The sequence below is a fragment of the Nicrophorus vespilloides genome, unplaced genomic scaffold, assembly GCF_001412225.1.
Source record: "Nicrophorus vespilloides isolate i.1.1-1 unplaced genomic scaffold, Nicve_v1.0, whole genome shotgun sequence".
Lineage (NCBI taxonomy): Eukaryota > Metazoa > Arthropoda > Insecta > Coleoptera > Silphidae > Nicrophorus > Nicrophorus vespilloides.
In genome coordinates, this window is record NW_017097773.1 from 54,223 (window position 1) to 81,679 (window position 27,457).

General features: G+C 36.4%; 2 protein-coding genes across 3 annotated transcripts in view; one reads left to right on the forward strand and one right to left on the reverse strand.

Annotated features, from left to right (window-relative positions):
• Positions 1–27,457, forward strand: part of LOC108560949 (solute carrier organic anion transporter family member 5A1-like) — a 101,565-nt gene that overhangs the window by 51,867 nt on the left and 22,241 nt on the right. The gene's annotated exons all lie outside the window — the stretch shown is intronic.
• On the reverse strand, positions 4,433–26,274 carry LOC108560947. Its single transcript, XM_017918677.1, has 5 exons — positions 25,972–26,274; positions 17,967–18,252; positions 6,558–6,994; positions 5,425–6,243; positions 4,433–5,349 (listed from the first exon to the last, which is right to left on the reverse strand). The coding sequence occupies exons 1-5, from the start codon at positions 26,062–26,064 to the stop codon at positions 4,681–4,683; spliced, it is 2,304 nt and encodes a 767-aa protein (XP_017774166.1). The 5' UTR covers positions 26,065–26,274; the 3' UTR covers positions 4,433–4,680.

The following is a 27,457-nucleotide window of genomic DNA, read 5'->3' on the forward strand; positions in this document are numbered from 1 at the left end:
TTAAAGTTTATTAACAGTAAATTTAAGTAAATTTGTAACACTTCATTGTTGAAAGTGGACAAGCGTACACTCTTATTGTAAACGTGAAAAGACATTTGGTTTACCTGTATTAGATCTTTTAAAACATAATTTCAAAGCTTTCTTGCAAGTTAGTAAACAAGAATTTTACAAAAAGGTTAGTTTTACTGCATGGTGTTAAGAACCATTGACAACTCCAAAATCTTTCACTTTTATTAATAAATTTTACAGAAATTTATTATACTTCTAAATATGAATGAAAGTCTAGAAAATAAATGATTTTTAGAGACTAATGTCAAATATAAATGTTAAATTATTGAATGAAATATGTTGTTATAAAGTTATGAATACATTATTTTATAATATTTTTTGTGTAGATTTTCGCTTCAGAGATTCTAAGATAATTAGAATGAAAGAAAAAAAAGATAGAAACGGAAAATCATCTGCGAGGGGTGGATTTCATTCCCTTCGGATTCTTTTTTTTTTGTGTGAATCCTTTGCACATCCTCGCATCGTAATCGAATTATGCTACATTAAGTAGGATGCGTATATATGTGAGTGTATATTTAAAGGGTCTGAAATTTATGTGTGGGTGCATCTCTCGTGTATACGTGCATGCGTTTATATATTCGGGTTTGCATGGGAGCATTCAAGTTTAAACGGGAGATATTTTTGTTCCGAGTTCACTGTTGTGGTGGGATTAATTTGCACCTCCAAGGTGTTCACGGAGATTTGAGCAATTTCAATAGTCGCATCCCTATTGTAATGAATAGGGGCTCAAGTCACAACGACCTCTCAATACACGTGGAACGGAGCAGATCTCACCCATCCACCGTAATTGATATGTCTCAATAGGTGTACATGTTCGGGTGCCTAGTGTTTTCTCCCCAAAAGAAGAAAACATATTCATAATAGTTCCTAATTTAACGAGAAACAAAACGATGTTTAGGGAATGAAGCGAATATTCATACATTACTGTGATTTTATCCATTTGGCTGTGATTAAAAATTATATTAGTTCTGGGTACGTTTAAACATTTTCTTTTTATTTGTATTTATGTATGATATTTCAGAAAAATATATCAATACTTTCATAGTCGGCTTAAAACATTGATTTATTGGATTATGGTAATCCCAATAGAATGCATAAGACTTTCCAAAGTTAATACAATTTTTAATAAGAAAATATTATAATTTAAAAAAACTAAAATTTGTAAATTACATTTCTTTGGCAAACAAATTTAAAGTTTATTTTGTTTTTGAATCCTAATTCAATATTAATCATCGTTATAAGATTATCTTGCATTCATGGACTCCTGTTTCTATATACATCTCAATAATAAAATCGGTTTTATAGTAATTCTGTAATAGTTCGATAATAAAGTTACTTTACGATAGCTTTTAACTTCGCTTTAATCCTCGATTATTTTTGGGTAATATTTTAAAAGTTTCGAACATCCCATTTTGTTACAATAAAAAAAATCTACTGTAAGCCTAAATCAATAAGTCCTCGAGCATGGTAAAAACGTTGCTCTAAGTAATAATGCATTAACAAAGTGCATTTATTATTTAATATTGAAATAAAATGAAACTGATATAAAACAGTTTAAGTTCGTATGTTTCTGTAATTAAAATAAATTACACAATTTTTAATGTATTTTTTATCCAAAATATATATAGATTTCTATAGTGTTTATATTAATATTAATCTACGTGGAAATAGAATAATAATTCATATTGTAATATAATAATTCTGCGAGAGAAAAAGATTGAAACATTTGGATTGGGCGGAACTACGGGAGAGTGCTTTCCATTAGTTTTCTTTGATCTGGTATTTTCAGTAAGCTAATCCCTAATCCCAGGCTTCTCTAATCCGGATGCTTTCGTTTCCGAAGCGAACTTTCAGCATCGATTTCTAATATCGTCTTATGTTCTCTTGCCATCTGATAGAATATTTGAAAAGCTGTGACGTGATCGTTTTGTTGTGATCGGTTTGCAGGTGTGTATGTGCGAGTGTGTGTGTGGATCTGTGTGCGAGTACGTGTTCGGGGGTGGTTGGTGGTGGTGCACGGCTCGTCACATACGATCGACGCTCCTGGCAGACCTGATCCCGAAATTGGATTGGATGAGAACCGCACTTTCCACTCACTGGGGGATAAGCCGGCTGAGTGCGAATAAAGCCTCATCCAAAGTCAATAGTTAAATGATTTTAAATTCAAATCCAAGGCGGGCCTTGTTTCTCTAATCGATCATTCGCAGCTAATTTCTGGCTTTATCGCGGAGGGGACTCTTCTCCTGCTCTTCCGCGTTTCCACGGCGGCTTAGGCGGACGGTGGAGGGCGGAAGGGCGGCGATGGTGCCACCCCCCGCTCATACCATTATCCCTAATTTTTATTGCCATTTTTATCATTACCGAGATTGCAACGGTGGCGCCGTCGAGTTAATCGGATCACAAGAGCGGGCCTCTAAGAACGTGATCCGAGCGGAGCGGCGGATTTACAGTGTACGCCTGTCTTCATCTCGGGATGGAAATTGAATAAGCCAAACCAGGGAATGGACGTGACAGTATATTTTTTATCTCTAATTTAGCAGCTCCCTGATAAGTGGCTGCTTCTGCTCCCCGGCAAATAGGCCGACCTCTCTCCCCATTTTATCCCATTCCCTTTACTTTCCATTCCTTTCCGCCGCCTCCGAGCTCGAAGAATATGCATTTGTGCTAAAGGCGGTGAGCGGCTCAGATTACGCCTTATATCAGTATTTATTATTCATAACCGAGGCGGAAACTTGAAATACTACCATAACGTATGATAAAGGAGTTTTAAATGGTGGCTATGTGGGGGAATGCCGCCTCCGCCGAGCCACACCGCGACTTCTTGATTTGTGAGGTTCTGCTCGTTTGCGGCTCCAAGATCATCCTTTAAATACGACCGCACCGCAGCCACCACTGTCGCCGCCACCGCCGTTACCTTAACCTCAGCCGTAGCGCAATTGTATACTTGCCTTTCTAAATACATTTTTCGGTGTATTTTCCCAGTCCGCGTTTCTATAGCAACTTAATAAAGTATCTTTGGGGCTTTATATTGAGCTCACAAAGCGAAGAACAGAGCACAAAACAGGAGACCTTAAGCTTAGCAGCGCTGATACACCCTTTCTACATTACCCGAAGACATGCCAATTGTTTGTATGGTATATAAGTATCATTTGTGCATAAAATTAGAATTAGCGTATAATGCTTTATACAAGTCATTGTCTTATTGCAGCGCCGTTGTTTTGATGAACGCTCTCTAAGATTGTCTTATGCCCCGGAATAGGGATAATGAACGCAATCCGATTTTCCCAATTAAAAATGCCTTAACTTATAGGCGGGAACCTTTCTGTCTCGGTCTCCGTCTCCTCTGTCTTCCTCCCTCCAGGTAAGGATGATTCCGCGGCAAGGCAAGGCAAGGAACCGGGGACGGAGTGGAAAGGATTCATCCTTTCATTCGACGCAGTTCAATCGCGATACGACGGCCCGTGGCCCACTCATTCACCCCTTTACAACCCCTTTAACAGCCCCGCTCTATCTCGCTCCCTATTTACCAACCTTCATCCCACTTCATCTTTCTCTCCCCGACTCCTTCTTTCGTCCGCCGCGCTGAATATGTGCCAAATATGTGTTATCTCAAGACCCAGACAGATAATCATTGGCTGTTCGCCGGTTTCCGGTGCGCTTCGAAACTTGTTCACTGACGGCCGCATTGTCGTACACCCTTGCATTGTGATCTAACGTAGACACATCTACAAGTGGAATAAACAATTGTAGCAGAACTTCTATTTTAAGCGACCGCGGGTCTTTTCATGGAAAAAGGGATGACGAAAAGGAAGAGGACAAATAATGATTTTTTTTTTAAATATACCATAATAATTGCGACAAAAATCCCCGCTTGCAGGGAGTTATTTATTGTTGTAGTAATATTTACATACATACTTATAATTAGTATGGCAGAACAAAAACTAAATGCGTTTTACATGTATGTATACAGGTAATATAGACAATGGATACAGACTACAATACAACAGTCCTATCTTAACATGAAGGAATTTTAACAGAAACAAAACATTTGCAATTGCAAAGAAAATATTAACAAAATATCACTAAAATTCATATTACTGTCATATCAGAAGAGCTCGCGCTTTTAATCTTTGGTAAATTCGGTTCATTTAAATATATAATATACACATACATATTTTATATATATACATTACATATATATACAATGGAAGCTTGCTTAACGAGCAAAATTAATTGTAAGAAAAATGACTCGCTTAACGAGCGACGTTTCGCATAGTGAGTAACGATGAGAAGAGAAGTCTCAAATTGCGCGCCTGTTACATCATTTTTAAAACTTGTGTACACATATTATGTGTATTTTTTTAATATGTTTCACTATACGAGTAAAAATCCGGAAATTTTAGAACGGATTAAACTCGTTAAGCGAGGTTCCACTGTATATATATATATATAATACCTAAGTACGGATCAAAAGTGGTAGAAGCACTGTTACTCTCCTCCACTCACTCTCTCTCTATCTCGCAATCACTCTCACATACTATCTCACTGGCACTCATCATTTACTTTTAATAGCTACAACAAAACAAAATAAAAAACAATATTATACACTGACTATTCCTTCTCCCCGTGATGGAAATGCCCTGAAGTCTGGCTGTCGAACAGAGACATCTTGAGTCGTTTACATTTGGCGCGTCTGTTCTTGAACCAGAACTGAACATTCTTCGGCTCTAAGCGCGGAAACTTCTGGCGATACGCCATGCAATTCAACTCCTCCGTGTACTTAAGGATAAGGTTGTGCGAAGGATGCGTGTTCATCGAGAACCACTGCTCGAGACGCGGCACTTCCGTCACCGGATCTATGAAGGTGCGATTCCTCTTGCGACGCTCATCGGCGGAGAGGGCGGACATTGCCAGGGCACTCGAACCGGGCGGAGATGTGGCGGTGTGCGACAGGCCGGGGATGTACTGGCTCATGTACATAATGCTGTGGCTGAACATTGAATTTGGGACTATTGGGAAGCTGGCGGCCAGTCTTTCCAAGCTCTCGCCGCCAGGACGATGGAACAGCATCTGGTTGTCCGCGTCCGGTGATCCGCAGATACGCTGCTGCGAGATTGGTCTGATCATTGGGGAGACTATTTCAAAATTATTTTTATTGTCTGCCTCGTTGTCCATGTCTTCATCCTCGACGTCGGATATCTGAACCTTGTTATTGTTCGAGTGGTCGCTGGATGAGTGGTAGTTGATCGGTTCCTCCTTGGGCTCAATAATTGATTCAACCTGCAAAATCGAAGCAAACGAAGCACATGTGTCTGTTAGTATCGATTCACATTCGGATGATTGGCTACTACTTACGTGAGCTTCATTCAAAGGAGTTGAAGTACGCGGACTGTCCTCCCTTGTTTCGTCTTTCCGGTTGGTGGTCAGCGAGAGCGGACCCACTGGACTAGCGGGTTGCGTATCCTGCATATCGTCCTCTTCCATGTCGGAACCTGCGTTTGAGAAGTCATCCGACATGTTTGGACCTCGACCGCGATAGTTATTTTTTAATCGGTGCTCAAGTCGTTCGGAATTTAGGTATCCATCGGCCAAGAGGAATCCGGCGCCGTTCGTCGGACTGTGATTATTGTAACCATTCCCGGAAGATAGGTGGCACGGCATGCCGGGCCCCACGTTTCGAACTTCCGCTCGTTTCTGGGCAGCACGAGCGTTCTTGAACCAGTAGACGACGTTGTTTACGTCTAAAGGTTTCCGACCACGTCGTGATTCCAAGCTATTCAATTCCTTTACGTATTGCTGGATCTGCTGCCTACTCGGATGCTGGTTGTCGGCAAACCATCGCTGCAATTTCGGTAGTTCCAATTCTGGATCAAAGCTCGTCCTCATCCGGGTTTTCTGCGTAGGGAATTGGTTGTGCACCGTCTGCATGGCCGGATGATGACCGGGATCGACGAGATGAGGTCGTTCATGAGCCTTGCTCGGCTGATGCTGGTGTTGGTGCTGATGCACGGCGGCATTCGAGAATTGACTTGGGGGTGGCCCCAGGTGGACGCGACCCGGTGATTGTGGATTGCATTGTGCCGCCCACCACTGATCAAATTTTCTCTTACATTCTTCGCTCATCTCCGGCGGGATGTTGCTGGCACCGCCCCTACACATCTGTGAGAGCATAATCTGAAAGGAAGAATTCGGAAACTCTTGAATATTAAAGCCCGGATAGCCGCCTTCTAATATTTTAACAATTTGAGAAGAGCACCCGACACAATGTTGAAGCAGATCTTTGCCCGCTCGCTGCCTGTGTTGGATGTAGAAGGCTTTTGATCTCATTAATACCATGAAATAATGCTGCGTAATCTTATTAAAAGCGAGGTTACGCTATTCTCTGCACCCTTAATACATTCATTCCCGTCTAATTCTTAAGACAGCCCCCCCACCCGCTTTATGTTTGCATTACCGTCCTTCGCGAATTCTCTAAAGCTCTAAATTACCTCATCTAGTGGACATCCTGCAGATACGAGCAACCCGTGCGATTGCACCAAAAGGTACCGCAGCAGCTTGTCTTTCGCGTCCATGAACGATCCAGGTCGACCACGGAACACTTGTATCTTAAGGGTGGCGACGGTTGTAAGCTCGCCCAGGATATCACCGACGCTGACCAGAGGATCTTCGGTGATCTGATCGAAGTTGAGAGCTTTCCAGTTCTTTATAACCACAGACCCTTTAGCTGCAGCCGCACTTTCGGCGGAGTACCCTAATCGCAGTAGGGCCGTCTGGACAAGGTCATGGAAGGGCGTCGAGACTGGTATAATTACAAAACTGTCAGTTTCGATAAGCGACCTCCTGCGCCAGGACGATTGGTGGATGGCCCTGCTCTCGTCCAAGGTGCACACCGCCTCCACGATGCAATGCACGGGTAAGGATTTACCTGCAAACATAGAGAATAAAGCGCGTGCATAACAAACAAATAGAAAATCCGATTTATCATTAATATACATACAAAAAATAACCATAAATTCTTCAAGCTAATCCGAGCCGAGCAGATTTAGAGATTATTTACTCTCGGATACGACTTCTGTTTTTATCTGCTCAAAGGCAAACACCATTTAGACACATCAAGTACAAAGTAACGATTTTCATAGTGATAATCTCAACAGATTATAATTATTTTTTGAAACTTCATCTAGCGAATTTACGTTTTATTACACGAATCTGATTCCACATCAACTCATCTTATACATATATTAAATTAACAATTCATTATGCTTTCCAAAAAGGAACTATGTCATAATATATTAGATAGCATATTTTTTAATAATGTATAACGTAACAACTGGTAAATTATAAAAAAATAAATATAGTAAATCGAATTACTTATATAATAAAACTACTAGTATATGCATTGATTAGAATTTATTATTACTGTTTAAATCCTTAAAATTCATAAATTAATAAAATTGTTGACATCAATCTACAATTTAATTGAAATTATATTAAATAATTATTTCTTTAATTTGCATCGAAAATATTGAAAGAATATTTAATTAAATTAAGTTTCAAATAAAATGTTGGTTGAAAATGAAGCAAACATCGGTAGAAATTATTTGGGTAATTGAATTCGAAGTGCAGCATTGATCTTTAAGTATTAAGGGGTGGTTTGAATTTAATAAGATATATTGAATGTAGGCGTCGGGATTTTCTTTATAGTTGTAAATTTAGCGATGACTTTAAATGATCCGGTGACATCGGGGGTGAACTGAGATGTACGAAGTAGATGGGAAGATAAATGCGCGAGAAGAGAGAGTGAGTGAGCGAGAGGGATCGAGGGAGGGACAGGAGGAGTGAGAGAAGGTCCGGAGGCGGTTCGGCTACGTGGGGCAGATCATCGGGGGCAGATACTTCAGGGGGCGCGCCGCATCTGCGGTTTGCGAATTTAATGGAAACGTGTAAAGCGGAAAAGTATCCCGGCGATAAGAAAGACAGACAGATCAATTGATAGCGCGTGTACAGATGACAGTTAATGTTGCTCTCCAGCAAATATTTCTTCATTTCCGTTTAAAGTTTAAGGATAACGACGATAGCGAAGAGCAGACGAGAGAATTACATCTGCGGTGCAGTTCGCTCGATAACAAGGATTCAAATCGGGGGCGGCAAAAAAAAAATGAAAAATAATGAAAATAATCAAATGGGTGCAAAGTGAATGCGAAATGACGATGCTCAGGAAATAAGTGGAAGTTAAAGAAAATTAATGGCAGGCATAAGTAGTGGAGCGATGATGGCCGAGAGACGCGGAGGCCACGGCCGCTAATCCTGTTAGGTTAAGAAGGTTTCCTTGCATATTACGCAGCTCCGAGTGTTGGAACGCAGACCTCCCGACGTCTTCAGGATTAATTCCAGTCGACTCGAGCTTACCTCCCCGATTTCGGCACAAAGGACTGCGTATGACGTCATGCGAGTTTTCAGCAAAGCCGGAGCTTAGCCTGCTGCTCCTGGTCTTAATTTCCAAGGCTGCGATGTATTTTTGTTTTATTAGAAATGCTTCTCCTCTTAGATCTTGGACGATGCAGATGTGACGGCTGCGGCGAGGTGGAGGAGGCGGTGGTAGGAACGGCAGCGGCGGTGGCGGCGAGGACGGTAAGTCCTAAATCTTGGGATCCCGACGTCGGATCCGTCCCGGACCTAATCCTGCCGGCTTACCGCGCTGTGTATAGTCCACTATTCGCTAATCCCACCGGCTGTAATCCAGCCGGGGCTGACCAGCGTCTTAACTGGGACTCATATTGCCTTCCGGCCCTTTGTTCCACTCCCTGCTGATCAATAATTCAACCTTATAAATAATACGACTGTAATAACAGGATCCACACCGTCGCCTTTAAATCTCGCCCGGAGATTTACGGCCAGCCCAACATCATCTAATAGTTTTACCAGAGGATGTGAGATTTAATGAAAGGCAAGCAAAATGCGCGTCGCGGCGCATCTTTTCAGGGCCGTCGGTTACGCTACTTAGCGCAGGCAGCATCAGCATCATCATCATCAGAAGATTGGAAAGCAGGTTACTACGCTTCGGCTTCGACCATCACCGCCGTCAACGCCGCCACAATCAGGATTACGTCAACAAGTATTTAACGTACAGACCGTTGAAGGTAAATCGGCTCCAACCATTGTTCAGATGAGCGCGTTTTTGCGCGAATCTCTTTTCAAGTGTTTCTAAAGTATGCAGATTCACAGTCGACCACTCATTAGGGATTATTAAAAAAATCTTGCCTTCCCATAATGCCGGAATCCTCTCCTTTTCCGCTAATCCAGCTTCCGCATCTACATCCCCCGGTTTCGCTGCTATCCTCTCATCGCAACCCCCCATTATTTCGACATATGAATTTGTACGCATTTTTGCGGCGCGCACTGCAAAGCGTCTTACACAACAGCTTATTTCTATCCATTTTCTTATTAGCTTAAGTCTTGTTAGTCTAAAGTTTTAATTCGGGCAACTTATAGCAAAGAGTCTGCGAGGAGAACTGGGGGGTGAAGGAGATGTTAGAGCGAGGCTACGGCAAAGCGCGCGCGGTAGGGTTGAAAAGTTGAGTTTAGAGAGTGCTAAGGGTCTCCGAACCCGCAATACTGTTTACAATAAGCCCTGTGCTCTGTTCTGCTCGCGCGCTAATACGATTTCATGCTGGATTTGCGATAAGGATTTAAAGGAGGTAGCAGAATACCGACGCACCTTGATTCGCCACCCCTAATCACCACCCTATCCTGATCTTTTTTTTTTTACCTCTGCGAGTCCTTTCAACATCCACGAACTTCCCAAGAACGATTCCGGCTCCTAATCCCTTCTGCAACCATTCAGCCCTTCCGCATCGATATTTGTTTTACACCGCATTGAAGTCTCTCCACATAACATTCCTCAACAGGTTTGAACCAACAGTAATTTCAACAAAAAAAAATCACTATTATATTATATATGTATATTAATTTATGAACATATTAATAATAATCTATAATATTAATAAAAATTGTATCAATCCTTATACAAAATGTTACATATTTTTTTACTATTTGCTCAATAGTTTTGTAAATTTATAATAAACAATAGATATTTTCTTTAAAATGCATTTATAAAAAAAATGTCTTAAAACGTTAAAACTTTTCATGTAAAAAAAATCAATTATTCGAAACATTGACACTTTATGAAAAAGTCGCTCAGGTGGCTTACGAGGTTTAAAAGCTCTGTCCGACCTCCGCAAATATTACGAAATGGATTTGTTCCATCAAATAATGTTGCAGATTATACCGCCGTTTTCATTTAATTCAAGTCCTCAAAACCTTTCGCATTTGAATAACCCGCAAAATGTTTATGGTTTGAGAGGCTTAAAATGTATTTACTTTTTTCGGGTCCATTAAGGTTTAACATCGAATGGTACATTTAGTGGTTCAATTTTTATTCCAACTGTATATGGGACACCGTAGGTACAACGTAGTCCCATAGACAGTAGAACTATATTAAATAGCAAATTAAAAGTTTGTTAAATACAAATAAAGTTATTTTTTTAATGAAATGTATTTATGTGTTCAACTTGGCAAGGATCAGAAATTGGATTAAGGATTAAACAGGAACTACGTTTTTTTCGTTCTCTCTTCCTCTCGCTTTTCATCCGCTATCCTGATTATAACATTTCTAATGATTCATTGCGTATGTGTTTCACGTAATGCATATATTCGTTGGATAATATAAGTATTAATCTATTCAGTACGAACAATATGATTAGTCTCATTCATTTAAGACTTATTTTTATATTAATACGAATACAGATATTTTTTACAAAAATTTAATTAATTAATTTTTTTTTGAACGTAACTATTTATAAACAGATATTAAAGTAATTGCAATTATGCAATGAATCAACAAAATAACTTAATAAGAATGATTATGTATTCTAGTCCGAGGCAGTTCAGTAATGCAATAAACATATCGGTAATTATGATCGCGTTATTCATTTGCAAAGATCGTTCAATAATTACGCAATTATGTAACAACGTCAGTTGTTGCAAAAAAACTTAAGTTGTTTGAAGTTGACAAACGATTAAATACAATCTGACAAATAGAGTGCAACAGTTTTCAAGTTAATATAAATTTAACTTGGAGTTAATGAGTTTACACAAAACCGGTTTAACGGCAAGTTAAATTCCTTTTCATTTGGATTTTTATTGACTATAAGCATTCGCTTAACAATAGAGTAGAACTTTTATGTATGTATTTTTTGTACATTCAAAATAAAGTAACTCAATTTTTTGTTGCTGTAATTAGCTGCGAAATATTTATCGTGGGCCCAAAAAATTATGTGGCCCCACATAAAAAAAAGCTCGTGGGCCCCAATTCAGGGTCCACGCCTAGATCTAATAGAGAAGATGGGGCGAAGTACACATTGTTTTAGATGCAAAAATTATATAATTTACATCTATATAAAATTTTCATTATCATTTATATTGTAATTAAATATTAATTATAACTAATGAATTAATTTTATTTTCGCATCAATAAAATTAATTAACAATAAAAAAAACAAACTTCGGATTATATCATAATAAAATTGAAAAATATTTATTTATTATTTACAAAAAAAAAATGTCTTTTGTTTTGTTTTACATTAATTGTTGCATATTTCTAAATGATAAACGTAAACAACAACTATTTCCAATCGCAAACGGAAATGTTAAACATTATTTCTATACACTTTGGGTGATACGTTTTGTATTAACAGTAGCATGTTGAAACAGTAACAACATTTCAGTGAAAACTTGCAGAATCTAATCTTAACGAATAATTCTTGAAATGATAACAACGTAAAATTTGAAGTGTGTCCAGAAATAAGAGTTTATTGCTTTTCAAATCTTAGTTCTTAATTTAATAACTTTCAACTTAATTTTCAAAATCCAATCATAAAAAAAAACAATATTATTTAAAACATAAGAAAATATTATAATTATCTTATTAATTGTTGTATAGTAGATTAAAAAAAAATTAGAGCGTTTTGAAACGTAATATCAGATTAGGTCATTAACCTTATCAATTTCAAAACTCTGTCAATTTTTGCTTTTCTACAAATCGGATAACCATTATCATAATAACAAAACCAAGCAAAAAAAAAGGAAATCCTATATGAGACACGAGATTGCGAGGATTAATCCACAGTGGAAAGAAATAATCCTGTATTGAAATATTGTCTCCATAAATTTGTGATTAACGTACTAGTATTATTTTAAAAGAGACAAAAGGAACGTCTGATGGTTGGTTGGTAAGAGGATTTTTCGCGTATTGTGTATAGCCTCCTTTCATTCTCTTGCACTCTTTCGTCTTTCCATCGCTTCGTTTCATTTTTTTTTCTTGACTTCTTTCCCCATAATTTCGGCCGTGTAAGCCATATAAATTAATAATCACGTTAAGGGTACGAGATTCGTGAGCCGACCAAAAACGCTTACTTAAATTAAAGAAAACGGAAAAGAGTATATCAATATATAAATATATAAAGAGAGAGAGAGAGAAAGTATATTTATCTATAAAGAAAGAGACTTAGATGTTCGACGTTCATTAATTATCCCCCTTTGATCGAGAGAAAATATTAAAAGTTACGGTGCAGGGGATGGCCTAGCAAGCAGCCTTTCAACTGTCATCGAAATCATTAAAAGTTTCTTTATGTTATTAAATGCATAACGTTGTGTGGAGTTCATTCAAATATACTGAGAGTGGTCTCCGCGTTTGTGTTTGTGCGACTACATGTGTGTATGTATATGTGGATGGGTGTGTGTATATATATATATATAATCAGTATTAGACGGATGTTCGCTATCACACCGAAGGTAATCCGGTCCCCGCATCGCCACCCCCGCCGCACCAACTACCGGACGTTTATTTACTTCCGGTTCTGATCCCCTTTCAATCCATATCCACACACTATCCGCAGTTTGTATCCAATTGCAGCGTTCGCACACGCACATGCAAACGCATACATATAACTCATACAGGCACGCAGAAAGAGTGCTTTATGGATGAGGATTGCAAAACATGGTTTGCAAAGCAAGGATCATAATCGAACATCAAACAGCGCTCTAGTGATCCTAGAGATTGTCGAAGAACGACGGCGATGGGCTGGAAGCGCACAGACAGTCAGGACTGCATCTAATCTCCATATGCAGCCGCCCGTTCCCCTTCCGGCGGCCGTTAATCCTGCTGGCAGGATTAGATCCCCGACGCCGTCCTCGGGCAGCGCGTAATCGGATAATACTTGGCCACGTGCACCTGCCTACTGCATGCGAGGGTCTTAAGCTATGGCAACGTCTACTGCTACTGCTACAGCCGTGCTGCGTAACCCATTCGCGTTCTTTTTCGATTAATTATTTTCGAGGGAGATCACCTTGGCGACAAAAGCCGAATCGAGAAAGAGCTCAGCCTGGATCAGACTAATCCCCTGATATGTTGAGGCCGCACGATTATTCATTCGTGAGTGCAGGAAGCCGTTGACGAAGACGCAGAAGGGAATAAGTACAAAAGGACTAAACGAATGAATAAGAAATAAAAAATATAAATACAACTTTTAAAAATAACAACACTAGGAGGCGATGCTTCCATCATCATCATCATCAGCTTGGTCCTCGCTGCAGTTGTCCTCCTTTTCCAGTGCTATCGAACGTAAAACCGGCGAATACATAAATACCAAGAATAAACCTGTTCGCCTCGCTCATGATAATCCTAATAATATGGGGATTATATCAAGCCAAGGATTAAGTTTAGCTATTGGTGCGTGTTATCATCGTTTTCCAGAACTAAAGCCGCGTTCCCTGTTTGTCCCTGTCCATTTTTGTGTTATTATTTTCATCTCAGAAATTATCGATCCCATTCTGTTCTACCAAACACTACGACAGCAACGGCGAATTGCAAAAATAAAACAAAGCGGAAACTAATAACTCAAAGCAATGCTCATGAAGTACCTCAAACATTTAAACAACTTTGCGTTTGTCTAATATTAAGTACAAAGAATTTTAAATGTAAAACAAATAGACACGTATTAAATCATAATACTAGGAGGACATGATTATATTTGTCTTCAAATTTAAGGAAAATACAAAACAATTGTACTTTTTATGAAAAAAAAAATTACTTGAGTATAAGAATTTTGATGTTGCAAAGCTCACCAACAAAAAATACACAAACAAAGTAATTAAATAGTTTATGATAATGATATTAAGTCTCAATTATGGATATTTTATAAGTATAAAAATAGTATCAATAAAATTACATAAACGTGAGATGCATTAATTCGCTCATATTTTCATTACTTACATATTCTAATTATATCACAACCATTCCAAAGTTTCACAACACAAAAAAATATATAATTGCGAAATGTTGGAACAATTACCGTAAAAATTGAAAAACAATGCATGTGCATCCAAAACTTTACAAGATTTTACTTTAAATTTAAAAAATAAATATATATTTAATACTCATCACTGTGACAGCTGTCATATATTGAAAATGTCAATTTATAAATCCATTGACATTCTGTTAAAATAATACAAATTGTATGCATTGACGACAAAACGTTTTATTTGAAAATTACTTCAAAGTTAAATTTAATGATTAAACAAGCGTAAATTATGAAACTTCAAGTCCGTCTTTTTTTTTTATTTTTCAATGCGACATGTTGTTGTCGTCGAAATCCTTATTTTAATTTCATTAAATCGAATCATGCAATCAAAGTTCAGTTTTAATTGATATTCGTACGTGTTAACACCTTGAATTAAATGAAATGATATTCGAGAAACGATAAAATTACAGTGCGATGATTGGGTGGCATCTGCACAGAAAACCTGCGTTGCGTAATCATCATTCCGCGTCATTGGAGGTTCAAAGCCTAATTGTAGTTAATGGCTTGCAACGCGATTCCATTTAAAGCGACAACAAAATATCAAGATTCTCTAATCACATTTCCGATAGTGGATTTAGAGTTTAAAGCAGTTGCAGAATTTGTTGTATCTCTATAGAAAATTTGAAAAAAAAAATATACTCAAAATTGTATTGATAACATAGTTGTTGCAAGTAAACCACTTCATGTTATCAATCGCGCGACGAGATTGACGACATCTAATTATTGTTTTGTTCAAAAGCCATTATTGTGTGTGTGTATTTTCTTATAGCCTTTGAGGCTTGGATAAGATGAATGCTTAAAATGTATTTGCGACAATTGCTAGAGTCGTGACTGTTGGACAAATTCTTGAAAGGAACGACAAGGAATTTGACCTACGGGCATCGAACGTGAGATCTCCGAAAGAAGCAATCAGTGGTGAATGACCGTTCCGAATAATAAAGTATTGCAGTCGGATCAGTTCTGTTCCAGACGTCCACTTGAATCCTGAGGTATTGCGCAAGGCTATCAAAGCTAATCCGACAACAAGTGCTCGCAGATTATCGGCGAACTGCAGATCTTCTTCTTCTTCTTAAAATATATATATAAAGATCCTTCAAAACCTCCATTTTTTCGCAAGTAACAAACAATCCGATTATTACTGATGTAATCCGAAGTTTTAAATTGTACTTGCTTGTAGGATTTGTAAGCCAATTTGGGTAATTATATTATGGATGTTACTTTCATCGCAGTTTAAGTAAATTCCTCTTCTTTGGGGTGACAACTTTTAAAAATCGGAGATCATTAAGTAAAACTCTGATAATTCTACGTGACGCAATCGCAATTGACAAGTTGTCGAGATTTATGACTTGTTTTCGTTGTTCTCCAATGATCAAACTCCAGCGCACTTGGAAAAATTGAAAAAAAAAAATGTTATAATTTCTCGTTGCACTTGTAGTTTTGCAATAGCGATTTGCATTTCATTTATAATCAATTTCTTAATTAACGAATGTATTTGCACGATAAAAAAATAAACGATTAAAAGTTATCATGAAATGCGAATATTTCCTGTTTCTTGTTTGTCAAAGTATAGCAAAAAAAAGACAAAAATAATGCACTGTAATTTTGTTTGCATGGTATAATAATATATTATAAACAACTACATTACATAATTTAATTTAGTTTCTAATGTTCTGAGTTGATGGAAATAAATTGCATTTTTTTAAATTTAAAAATGCAATTAGAATAAGAATCTAAATTAATTGGTAATTTTTGACAATGACAAATTTACAAGGAACATTTATTCAAGGTCGATGACAATTTAAATTTTCTAATAGTCGAAAATTGTTAAATATTCTAATGTTAATTAATGTTTAATGACTCGTTTTAATGTTTTTGTATAAATATTAAAATTTAAAGAAAGTTCACTATTTAAATTCTGTATGTATACAATGTTAAAATAATATTGATTGTTTGTTAGGAATAATTAATAATTACCTAGTAGACAAATTAATTACAGTTTTCTCTTTAGTTTTTAACTTTAATTTACTTTATATGATTTTTCTAAGAAAATAATACAGGAAATTTTTAGTACTAGAATCTGATGCAAAGTTGACTGATTATAGAAAACAATTTCTCAGAATTTATGTTTTCAAGAAAGAAAAATATTGTAAATTGCGAACAAAAATTGTCAAATAATATTACTCATTTGTATTGACAAATATATTGATTGATTATAGAAAATGTAATTTCTGAAAATTTTTACATGTATTTTGTCAAGTCATAACTGAATGTGCATCACTGTAATTTATATGTATTCTGTCGGGTGTCGGGAACACGTCAGGTATTTAGAAACACGGATTTTAATGGGCACAGCCACACCACTTAACAGGTGCATTTTGTTGTTCGAAACCCACTTCGAACTTACCACATTCATGCCCGTTGTTATGAAAATTTTGTTTCATTTTGTTATATTTGTTATTCCAATTAGAATCAAAATATTCATGAATATAATTAATAATACAGTACAGGAATCCTTTTTATAACACCGTCTTCTTCATAAACAACTAATCATTTGGGAAAGTCCCGATTTTTGTACTATCAAAATTTAAATGTGAAAAAGTTAGTGGAAAAATGTCAATAGGTAATCTTTACCTATAAAAGTTTTCAGCTATTTTCAACATTTGTCAGCTAAAATACAAATCACTATACTAGTTTTGCTGCAATTTGGAATCTAGACGTCAATTGATCTAAAAATCCACATAATACGGATTTGCACTATACAAGATATTTGAAATTATATGACTTATACCAGCACATTGTGATGTCCTAACGTAGAACGTGAATTTACTCATTGTTATCAAAGTTCTTTTTCGTTTCGTAATATATATTTATATATATACTACATATATATGTATATATGTAGTATATATATATAATAGTATATCCCTTGTGAATGTTAATCTGGAAGTCTGGTAATCCCCGAGTTCCCGTCTCCCGAGCAGGCCAGAGTCCTTCTAATCCCAGCTTCCCCTAATTCCCTACCTTCGGCTTAATCCAGCTTTAACCAAGCCGGCAGTGCTAGTGGTAGTGCGCTAGTAGCACTATCCCAGCGGAATATCTGTGTACGGCATATGGAGGACGGCAACAGAACATACCTGGCTCGACCGCTGGATGTTTTTGGGTCGGGGTGTACTGGGATGCAGCCGTTTCATCAATCATGAGCAGATAATCTGCTTAACGCCGCGCAATCCGCTTCAATCCGGCCGACGAGCGGGGCGAGGACGGAAGCGTCCCCGGCCCGCGGTGTGCGGATAAGCGCGGCCCAAACGAACAACATCAACAACAACAACCGGCCAGGCCCGACTCGACCCGCGCTCCCAAAAACCCGACCCTCAACAACATATCCACAGCAACACGCGCGTTCGCATGCACCAGCAAACAGAAATGCATTTGCCCAGTAGAAGAAGTTGAAGATAAAAAAAAAAGAAGAGAACTTACCAGACGAAGAAGATTTGGCGGAGGCCGATGCTGAGGCGGCGGCGTTAGCCTCGTACTCCTCCTTGATAGACGGAGATGATACCATGGGGACATCCAACGGTGTCCCGGAGCGGTCCACCACCACCGGACTAGATCCCCGCTCGGCGGAGTCCCGACTGGAACAACCTCCAGCCGCCGCAGATGGGGTCGACGCCGCCGCTGACATCGGTTGCGAAGAGACCGCGGACTGCGACGGCGGCGGAGGCGGCGTCGCCTTGCAGTTCCTCGTCAGCGCTAGCGCCTGGCTCTGGAAATTACGTAATTAGAGTTGTATTAGTAGTAATGAGCGTGGTGCGAGCTGAATGATAAATCTCGCTCGTCCACTGGACACTCTGCCATTGAGAGTTATTAATCTGGGTTAAGTGGGGTCAAAAAGCTTCAAAATTCCATAGCGCGCGCGGCTATAGCAATTCAATTCGATGCGTAAGTTACGGCCGCAACAGATTCCACCCCCTGCGCGCCGCCACCTCCACCTCCGTCTCCTCATCCTACAACACCGCCGCTCGCGCCGCCACGATAACCCTATCTCCGCATAATCTTTGTTCTCCCCTCGGAGCAGCAAAAGCACTCCGTATAAAACGCTCGGATGTGTATATCTATATATATATTTAAGAAGATCTAAACTAAGTCTGGATGACTCATAATTTCCTTAATCCGCATATAACAAGCATTTGTGTAGCGGGTTTTTAACGATGAATACTCCAAAGAATTAAATCTTCGAGCAGCACAAAGAAGTCGGAATATACACAGGAGGCACACATCCAATATTTTTGTTTGCAGAGAGGAAGGAGCGAACAGCAGAAGGGAGGAGAACCGAATGAAGAGAAAATAAATTTAAGATGAAGAAGCAAAAATAAAAAGAACAAAATAAAAGAAAAGTTAAGAAGCGACGTGGAATGAGAGAACGAGAGCGGTGGCGAAGATATAAAGTGGATTACTTTCGGCATATTCGGAAATGGTTTTTAATAGAGGTGGCTCGCGATTTAGGCAAGTTGGGTTGCTAGTCGGATGGTCAAGAGCAGGTCGATGATCTTGCATCTGAAACCCAGCGTGCTTACACAACTGCTGGCACTTTTTGCACACCGATTCGTAGAACTTCTGCTGCATAGCCGTCCCTGTCACTCAATGCACTTGCACCAAAAATGAACCAGATTCCATCAGTGTCTGCACACACACACATACACACAGAGACGGGCACACATGCACACGGGTTCACAAGATTCGTACGCGAGGCGAGGGACCGTTTTCGCCGTTTGCACCTGTCATCACATAATATAACTCTAACTTTTATTATTTCAACTCGAGCTTGTCTCAAACTAGATATCGAATTACGAAAGGCGTAACAACAATACACCTGCAAACCCAACAATATTACATTGTAGCTGCCTTCTTTAATAGTCGAATTTGCCCTCACACTTTTTCTATTACTTCAATTTAAGTCAAAAGTTCTTTACTTAGTGACATTACAAATTTAGTAATATATGAGTGAGATTAAATTGTATTATTTAATCTCTAATTAACTAAGCTAATAGTAACTAACCGAAAATATCGATTTACCTACGAAAGGTCCACTTCTTATGTCTATAAGATTGATTTCTACTAAGACATCAAATTTGTTTTGTGCTATTGTAACCTCATATAAAATTTTATACTATAGTTTTAAATTTCACTGTCAATTTCAATTTCAATGTTGGCTAAATTTATAACAAATCTATAATACTTTTCTCTTAGTACCGAAATGAAAAATTCCTCTTTCCCATCCAAGTGTAATCTTGGAAACACGTTGCTTAACTCTAATCAAAAACCAATTACGCCACGTGGTATTCACTAAACTAACAAGAGTTAATATATATTGGTATTATATTTTAATATACCTTTGTTTTTGTTTCGAACTAATTATTTTAAAACTTTACTTCTTATAATTTAACAATAATATTTATTAAATTCTTAAAAAATAGAATAGTTAAGAAAGTTAAAAACAATATCTATTAAATTTATTCTTTAAGACAAAAAAACAGATTGTTAAACTTTATATTTTACTTAAATTTTCATTTTTCAAATTAAAAAAATAATTTTATTGTTTTAATCAAATAAATTAAGGACATTTACTATAAACTTGAAATTGCATGAAAACATGTGACTAAAATTAGAAAAAAAAATAGTTTGTTGTAAGATAAATAACAATAAAATGATGTGCTCCGAAAACTAATACAAATCAAAAACAATTACTACAAATAAGCAATGATGAAAAACTTCGAATGAACGAACTTAAGTATACTCAAGGACTTTATATTAAAGACGAGAAGTGATAAATAAAAATGTTTTCCAAAATAAACTGGAAACATATTAAATTTGATGAATAATTGAATTGAATTGAATATGTCATAGTATAAATTTTAAAAAAATGGATTTGGTTTAAAAATACTGCATTTGAATTTGATAGCTTTCGAAAGTAAAGCTGTGTATATAGGATCTTCAATGAATAATCGCTGTTATCACAACTGAATTACTATATAAAGAAAGAAAACTTAAAAATGAATTTAATTCACTAAGAATTAAGAAGATCTTAATACTGCAGAACAAAATGTTTTTTTTATAAAATAAATTCAATATATACAAAAAAATATTTATTTATATTTAAATGCTTTAAAATATTTCTGTATTTCGTTTATTTTTTTTGCAAGAAAAATAATTTGAAATTGAAAAAACATTTATTGAAATTATATAGAAATTCTTTAGTTATTCTGAAGACTTTCTTTTTTGATGTGATGTCAGTACTTCGGTTAAAAATTCCCAGCATGATATTTTTCATTTCTTTAAGGAATGAAAGAAACTTGTAGATTGAATAGTGAACAGGAATCATCCAAAAAGTCTACATCACAATGGAACAAATTCTGGTGTTCCAAGTGATAATTTTTGTAAACTTTCAATTTTTTGTTTCTGACGCGCGAAATTCAATTACTAAGCAATATCCAAAGTATAAATGTATAGTATATGCATTTTTATAAAAAAAATAACGTATATTCATTAATACGTACATGATTATTTACGACCGAACTAACGTACAATGATGTCAGTTGATTCCTATATCGTGTTAAGAAACAAAAAACTAATTTGGATACGATGCTGAGATTAAAACACAAAGTTTACCTTCAAATGAACGTAATGTACGTGAGTGCGAATAAAGAAATAGAAATACAGCATTAATTGATTTTCATATGAACCTAAAGTACGGTAGTGCGAACACATATATAAGTTTGTAGCAAGAACAAAAAAACAAAGCTCACACATATAATTTTGGAAGTCACTACCTTTCTACCGCTGAATTTCTGAAATATGTCCTCATTGTCGAACTTTGTCCTAGACAATTTGAAACTAGACTAATCAAGTAAATTCGTATTAATTGAGGTATTGCTGTACATGGATTCCGATTAACTTAAAATTATTATAAAAATATACTTTTTTCGTGTATTATTTAAAACAAATAAAAGATTAATATTTGTAGAAAAAAAAAATAAGAATTTGAATTGTGAATGTATTTTATTCTATAATTTTTAATACCTAATAAAAACTAGAAGACTGAAATGGTGATATCATAGATAATTGAAATATTGTCGAGGAACCTGGTTTTTTCCAAGTAAAGCAATTGCTGAAGCTTTATCGTGTAAGGATTGGAATGATCAAAGTATGAATATCGCCTAATTAAAGTAAGTCAAGCAGGAGTGAAGGTTAAATCATGATCCAAATAGTGATGAGCAGGCGGATGAGTTGAACGCTTTAATGTTAATAAAAGTACTTGTATATTATGAGATATTGCATATGGAAAATCATGTAAAAAAAAACGAATATATCGTTGGCTATGATTTGCTAAATTATAGCAATCGTCGGTGACATAACAAACGGCGGCGTTTCTCCGTTGGCGGTAATAAAACTGCCAGAGGCGGTGGTGTATTGGGATGCCATTAGACCTTCCGCCTGTTCGGTAACTTTGGACAGGTAACAGCAACCTGCAGTGACCTGGCTAAAAGAATAGGGGTGGATGGATGGATGGATGAAGAATAGAAAGAGAAAGAAAGTAGAAGGGGTCGCGCGATAGCATGCAACACGTTCCGGATTTTATGCGCACCCCCGTCCTTAAAACAAATATGATCTTTTTTTTTTCTGGTGTGTTTCCTCGTGTCCTCTATTATGTTCGAGGGGAATTTTTTGCAGGTAGCGAGAGGAGAGTAGCCGACCGGACCGGATCAGATCGGACCGGACCAGGCAGGACTGGGTCCGTCCGACACACACAGAAATCCCCCGATCGGAACGTGTAAAAAGCGAGCGTCCGACGCAAATACATTTCGAACACGTACTCGAATAAAACGATGGATTATCCTAGGACAACCAAGATGCACACTGCGCAAATATATCTGCCGTTTGTGGGACACGTTTCGAGAGGATAATTAGCACCAGGATCGGGTCCCGAAATACGTTCCCACCGGTATTCCATAATACGTGTTTCGGGATTACCACTGTGCCAAACAATGTATTAAATACAGTATATAATGAATGCGGCGAAAGGCAAACACCCTCAACCCCTCGGCTTCGGCGGACCTGGTGGCAGCGGATCGTGGGATGATTGCTTGCTTACTTGCCTGCATCGCCTCTCGATGATTCGCCCATTACCGCTGCTTCACCTTAGCCCAGCAAATCATGTCATGCAATCGTCATATGTTTCTATTTATACGACCTGTTATAAAAATATCATCGCAATTAGCTGCGACCAATGTAATCGCCTCTAATTGATTAACGACCGTTTTTCCTTGCCGTTTCATCAATTCTCTCTTTCTATCTCCCATTATATTTTATTTCCCTCATTTTTTTCGGAACGGAAAAATAGGTTAGATATTAGGTGGGCATCGGGTGTGACGACGGACATGGGTTTCGAACTCCACCTGTAACCTCGTAACGTTCGCAACTTTTCTCCCCTCGTTTCCTAAACCGCCCTCGCGTTCGTTTCCCATTTATAAACAACGGAGAAACGGCCTTTGTTTATGGCACCGAAACGCGAATTGCAACCGCACAGAACCTTTACCCATTGTTCCCAATACAGCCGTAACGTGCGATAAATTGAAAAAATATATATATATATAATACATAGTTACTTTTCTACAAACACATCATACTTCTTTTTTTTTTCATATAAATATATAGATATAATTGTTGTTTATGTATTTACGTGTTCATTGGATAATCAAAAATAATTACGCAATTAATTCGGCTTTAATTAAAACTAGTTTTCTGTAATTATATTTTTCTCTCTACGACCTAGAGGAAAGCGATTGGAAAAAAAAGCTGCCGCATTTTTTTTTACATTTCCATTTCTAATAATTACATCCCACTAGAAGTGCATGTTTTTTGTTCGGAAATGTTTATTAGAAACTTGCAGTATTTCAAATAAAAATTCTATAATTTATCATTATGTATTTTTGATATAAATACATTTTGATGAATTTTATTTATTTAAACATATTTTTGGACACAATCTGTTCCCAAGGACTATATAATTGAATTCACTTACATTTCTATTTTTTTTTTCTCATAAAATTGAAACTAATTTTCCGAATTTTTGACAATTTCCAATAGTGGACAAAAATCAAAAGTAAATTTCATAAATAGTAAATTTGTAGGAAAAAAGTTTTACAGGAATAAATTCCTTTGAATTTTTTAATAATTATATAATTAAAATAAATTTGACAGTTGTTAAATGTAAAAAAAAATAATAAGAAATTGTAAAAAAAAAAAAATTAATATCAATTATAGTAATCAAGTTGTGTTGTGTATGTATAATCGAAATAACTCTTAAATCACGCATTTATTTATTTTTTTTTCATTTAAAATTTTCAACTTTAATTAAAACTTTATTATAATATTAATCATATTATAAATTGAAAATTTATATTGATTATCAATAGAAAATGTTTATGTGAAAACGCAAGTAGTTTCGTTTAATCTACGATTATTTGATTAAAATTTTCCGTGGAAAAATAATAGGAAAAACTTGATTGCGTCGTTATTAAAACTATAAGGCCATAAAAATTTGCCGCGAATCAATGATCAATTAAATTACAGAACAGCGGAGAGAGAAAAAAAAATTAAGTGCTTACAATGTTCGTGATAATATGGCAACTGCACAGTTCGTTTATTTTAACTTTATTTACTTGTTTCACGCGATGCAGATGATCCAACGAATTCATATAAAAACTTCAAGAAATTCAATTGCGTTTTCGATGAAATATTTAAAAAACAATATGTTCTAATTAACAATACGTAAATTTTAATTGAACCTAGTAGAAAAATTAATAAAACTATATAAAATACGAATATTTAAGAAAATTAACAAAAAAACTATATCACATAATTTGTAACAATTAATATAGTTACAATAAATATATTAATATGTTTACAAAAAAAAATATTTATCCTGTTCAGATTTGTTTCACTGAATTGAATGTTTTCTTTAAGATTAGATAAAATCGACATAGTCCTATATCTAAATTAAGTTTTATTTGTTTTTTAAACCCAAATATTATATGCAATGCATATGCGATAAAATTCAGATCCATTAAATTTGTATCTAAATAAAAATCCAAGTTATGTACCATAACATATATTATACAATTACTTTTATAAATTTTCAGTTTTTTTGACAAAAAACATTTTTATTTTATTAATTAATTTAATTACTATTTCACAGCCTGTTCATTTAATTTTTAATTCCTCCTTTTTTCTTGTCCTTTTCATTTATGTACTATAATTCCAGCAAATTCCATTGCAAGTTTAATATTTTTATTCATATACGTTTTGATTCATTTTTGCTAAAATTAAATTTAGCGTTTCCAAATGAAAGAGGTCAAAGTTACCATTAAAAATCTCGTTATAAACTTTATTTTTTTAAATGTCCAATTAGCATTTATTTGCTGACATTTCTATCAACAAAATCGATAATCTTTACATTATTTTTATAATTAAATATTTTACTGAAATCCAATTAAATTAAATATGAAAAATATTTTTTAAGTGAAATAAAAAGAAATCTTTTGAAAAGATTTTTTTTCTAAATTTTGTAACTGTAACTCAATTTGGAACAATAATATAATTTATTGCAACAATTACATAATTAAATAAGAACTTTCGTAAAATTTGTCTTTTCGATTTCTAAAAATTTAGTAAACATATATTTTGTAAATCTATTAATTTGAGACAAATTGAAGATTTTATTATTATTTTAATAATTTATTAATTTTTTTAATTCAAGTGAATCGAGTGAATATTTCATATTAGTAAACAAATTCAAAAAATACATGAAGATAATAATTGTGATATGTAAATATTTAGAATAAAATAATTTTCATGATGTTTGATTTAAAAAATATATTTTTGTTTGCTCTATAATAAATGGTATTTTCGTTCCAAGGAAATGAAGGAAACATGTATTTTGTTGTATTTATTTTTGTTTTGTTTCAAATAAAAAAAAATCATGTCCCGGCACATTCGTCGCGCATTTGTTTGGCCGGTCAGTGCGATCGATCGACACTTTGCATCGGAGTCTAGGATAATCCTAGATTACGTTAATCCCGGATTAACCGGCATATAAATGGAATAGATCGGATTTTATGCTGGCGCCCCGCGCTTTCGCGCGCAGGCTTTGAAAACATAAAAGTTGCAATTCCCAGGTTTTACTTCAGCGTTTGTTTTTTTCGTTTGTTTTGTAGCGTGTGTATGTGTACGTTCGTAGCTTTTAGTTTTGTGAAATAAATAAATTTCGAAATGATCATTAAAGGTGAGAGAGAAAAAGTTGGAATTGTATTTACACTGGTTGCATGTGTCGATAAATGAAATTAATTGTCGGAACAAGGCAAGGTTAAAGGTTGGAGGTGAGAGGGTATGCATGTAAGATTTGGGGATGATTGTTGGATTTTACCTGAGTGGCGAGCTCCATGGGGGCGGTCTTGGAATTGGCAGCAACCCAGGCTTCCGCGAAGGTCTCCATGGCACTTTGAAAGTCCATCGTCATAAATGTAGCGATAGTTGAAAGGGTGTAACAAAAAAGAAAGAAAGTCGCGAAGAGATGGTGACCCGGAGGGGTGAAAAACTAAGTGGACATTGTTTTACGGTAGGTGCGAATTTTGGATAGAAAGCGCCGACAGCGTGGCTGGTAGTTTTGGACGCCGTGCGCCACAGGTTCGTCCGCTTTTGGCAAACGCGCGTTCACGACTGACGACGCAACGGGCGGCTGTCGGCGCCGACACGGACCGACCGCTCGAAAAGGGGAACCCCCGACCCTTGGCGCGCCACCCCTAAGGCCTGCGCCCCACGTCAGCCACGCAAACAAGACGCACTTACCCCGCGATATCAAGAAGAAAAACAATACAAAACTATACATAGTTTTTACTTAGTCCACTTCTGAACTATCCACCGACAGAGTACCGACAAATCCCAACAACAATCTACCAACAAATACGAACCGCCCGCAGGTCAGTTAAATCCGCATCGCTAAACCCTAATCCCACCTAATCCAACTAAATCCTCACACAATAACATCAACAACAGAAACAAACAAAAATACAAAAAAATTGCGCAAAAATGAAATGCAACGTAACAACAAACATTCCCCCCCTCTATACCTAACTGTCCGATCCCCTCCATTGCGTCCAAGGGTTTTTGTTTCCTTCGACGTCGGCATCGGTGGAGGCGGCGCGCGTGCAACCGCCGGCGTCGCGGCGCTCAAATGAATTCCGACGTAGGCGGAGCTATAGGCGGATCCGCGTTTGGGGATGTCCCACGTATCGCGACAGAAGCCCCGCCGAGTTATTCATCCCCGCGGATTTCCGCGCGCGATCAAGCCCCATCGCATATGCGTCGCGACGCTCTTTAGAGTTGACAAAAACGCAGCTGCGTCCCAAATACTTACAGATGGTGCATTGCTGACGATGCGTCTATAAATTCGAAGAAATTCAACAATAACCAGATCTTGATTTGATTCTTCGTAATCAAAACCTCAAGAAACGTTTAAATAAACAAATTATTTCAATATCAATAATAATAAGAAAAATAAATATTGACATACCGAAATAGTTTATATTATAATCAAGAATGACTAAATTATTATTTGTAATAAAAACAATTGTAGTCATACAATTAAGATTTTCGAGGCCTTAGTTAATAAGATTACGATGGAGAAAAGACAAGTTATATGTAATTATCAATTCTAATTCAATTATTTTTCATAGAAAAGAAAACATGATTCTAATACAACTTTCGTGTACCACTAGAAACCTAGACACTATCTCTAATGGATAAGACGGATAGTCAAAGTGTTAATACTCATATACTTATAATCTGTTATTTGTGTTTAAAAAAAACATTATTAACATTTCTTGAAAAAACATTTCAATAAGTTTACTTCT

Excerpts from the sequence above, each read along its gene's own strand:
- LOC108560947 (XM_017918677.1), bottom strand. The coding sequence starts at position 26,064 with ATGACGATGGACTTTCAAAGTGCCATGGAGACCTTCGCGGAAGCCTGG. Across the intron at positions 6,244-6,557 it reads CAGGATGTCCACTAGATGAG|ATTATGCTCTCACAGATGTG; the intron begins GTAATTTAGAGC and ends TCTTCCTTTCAG. Across the intron at positions 5,350-5,424 it reads CTCCTTTGAATGAAGCTCAC|GTTGAATCAATTATTGAGCC; the intron begins GTAAGTAGTAGC and ends TCGATTTTGCAG.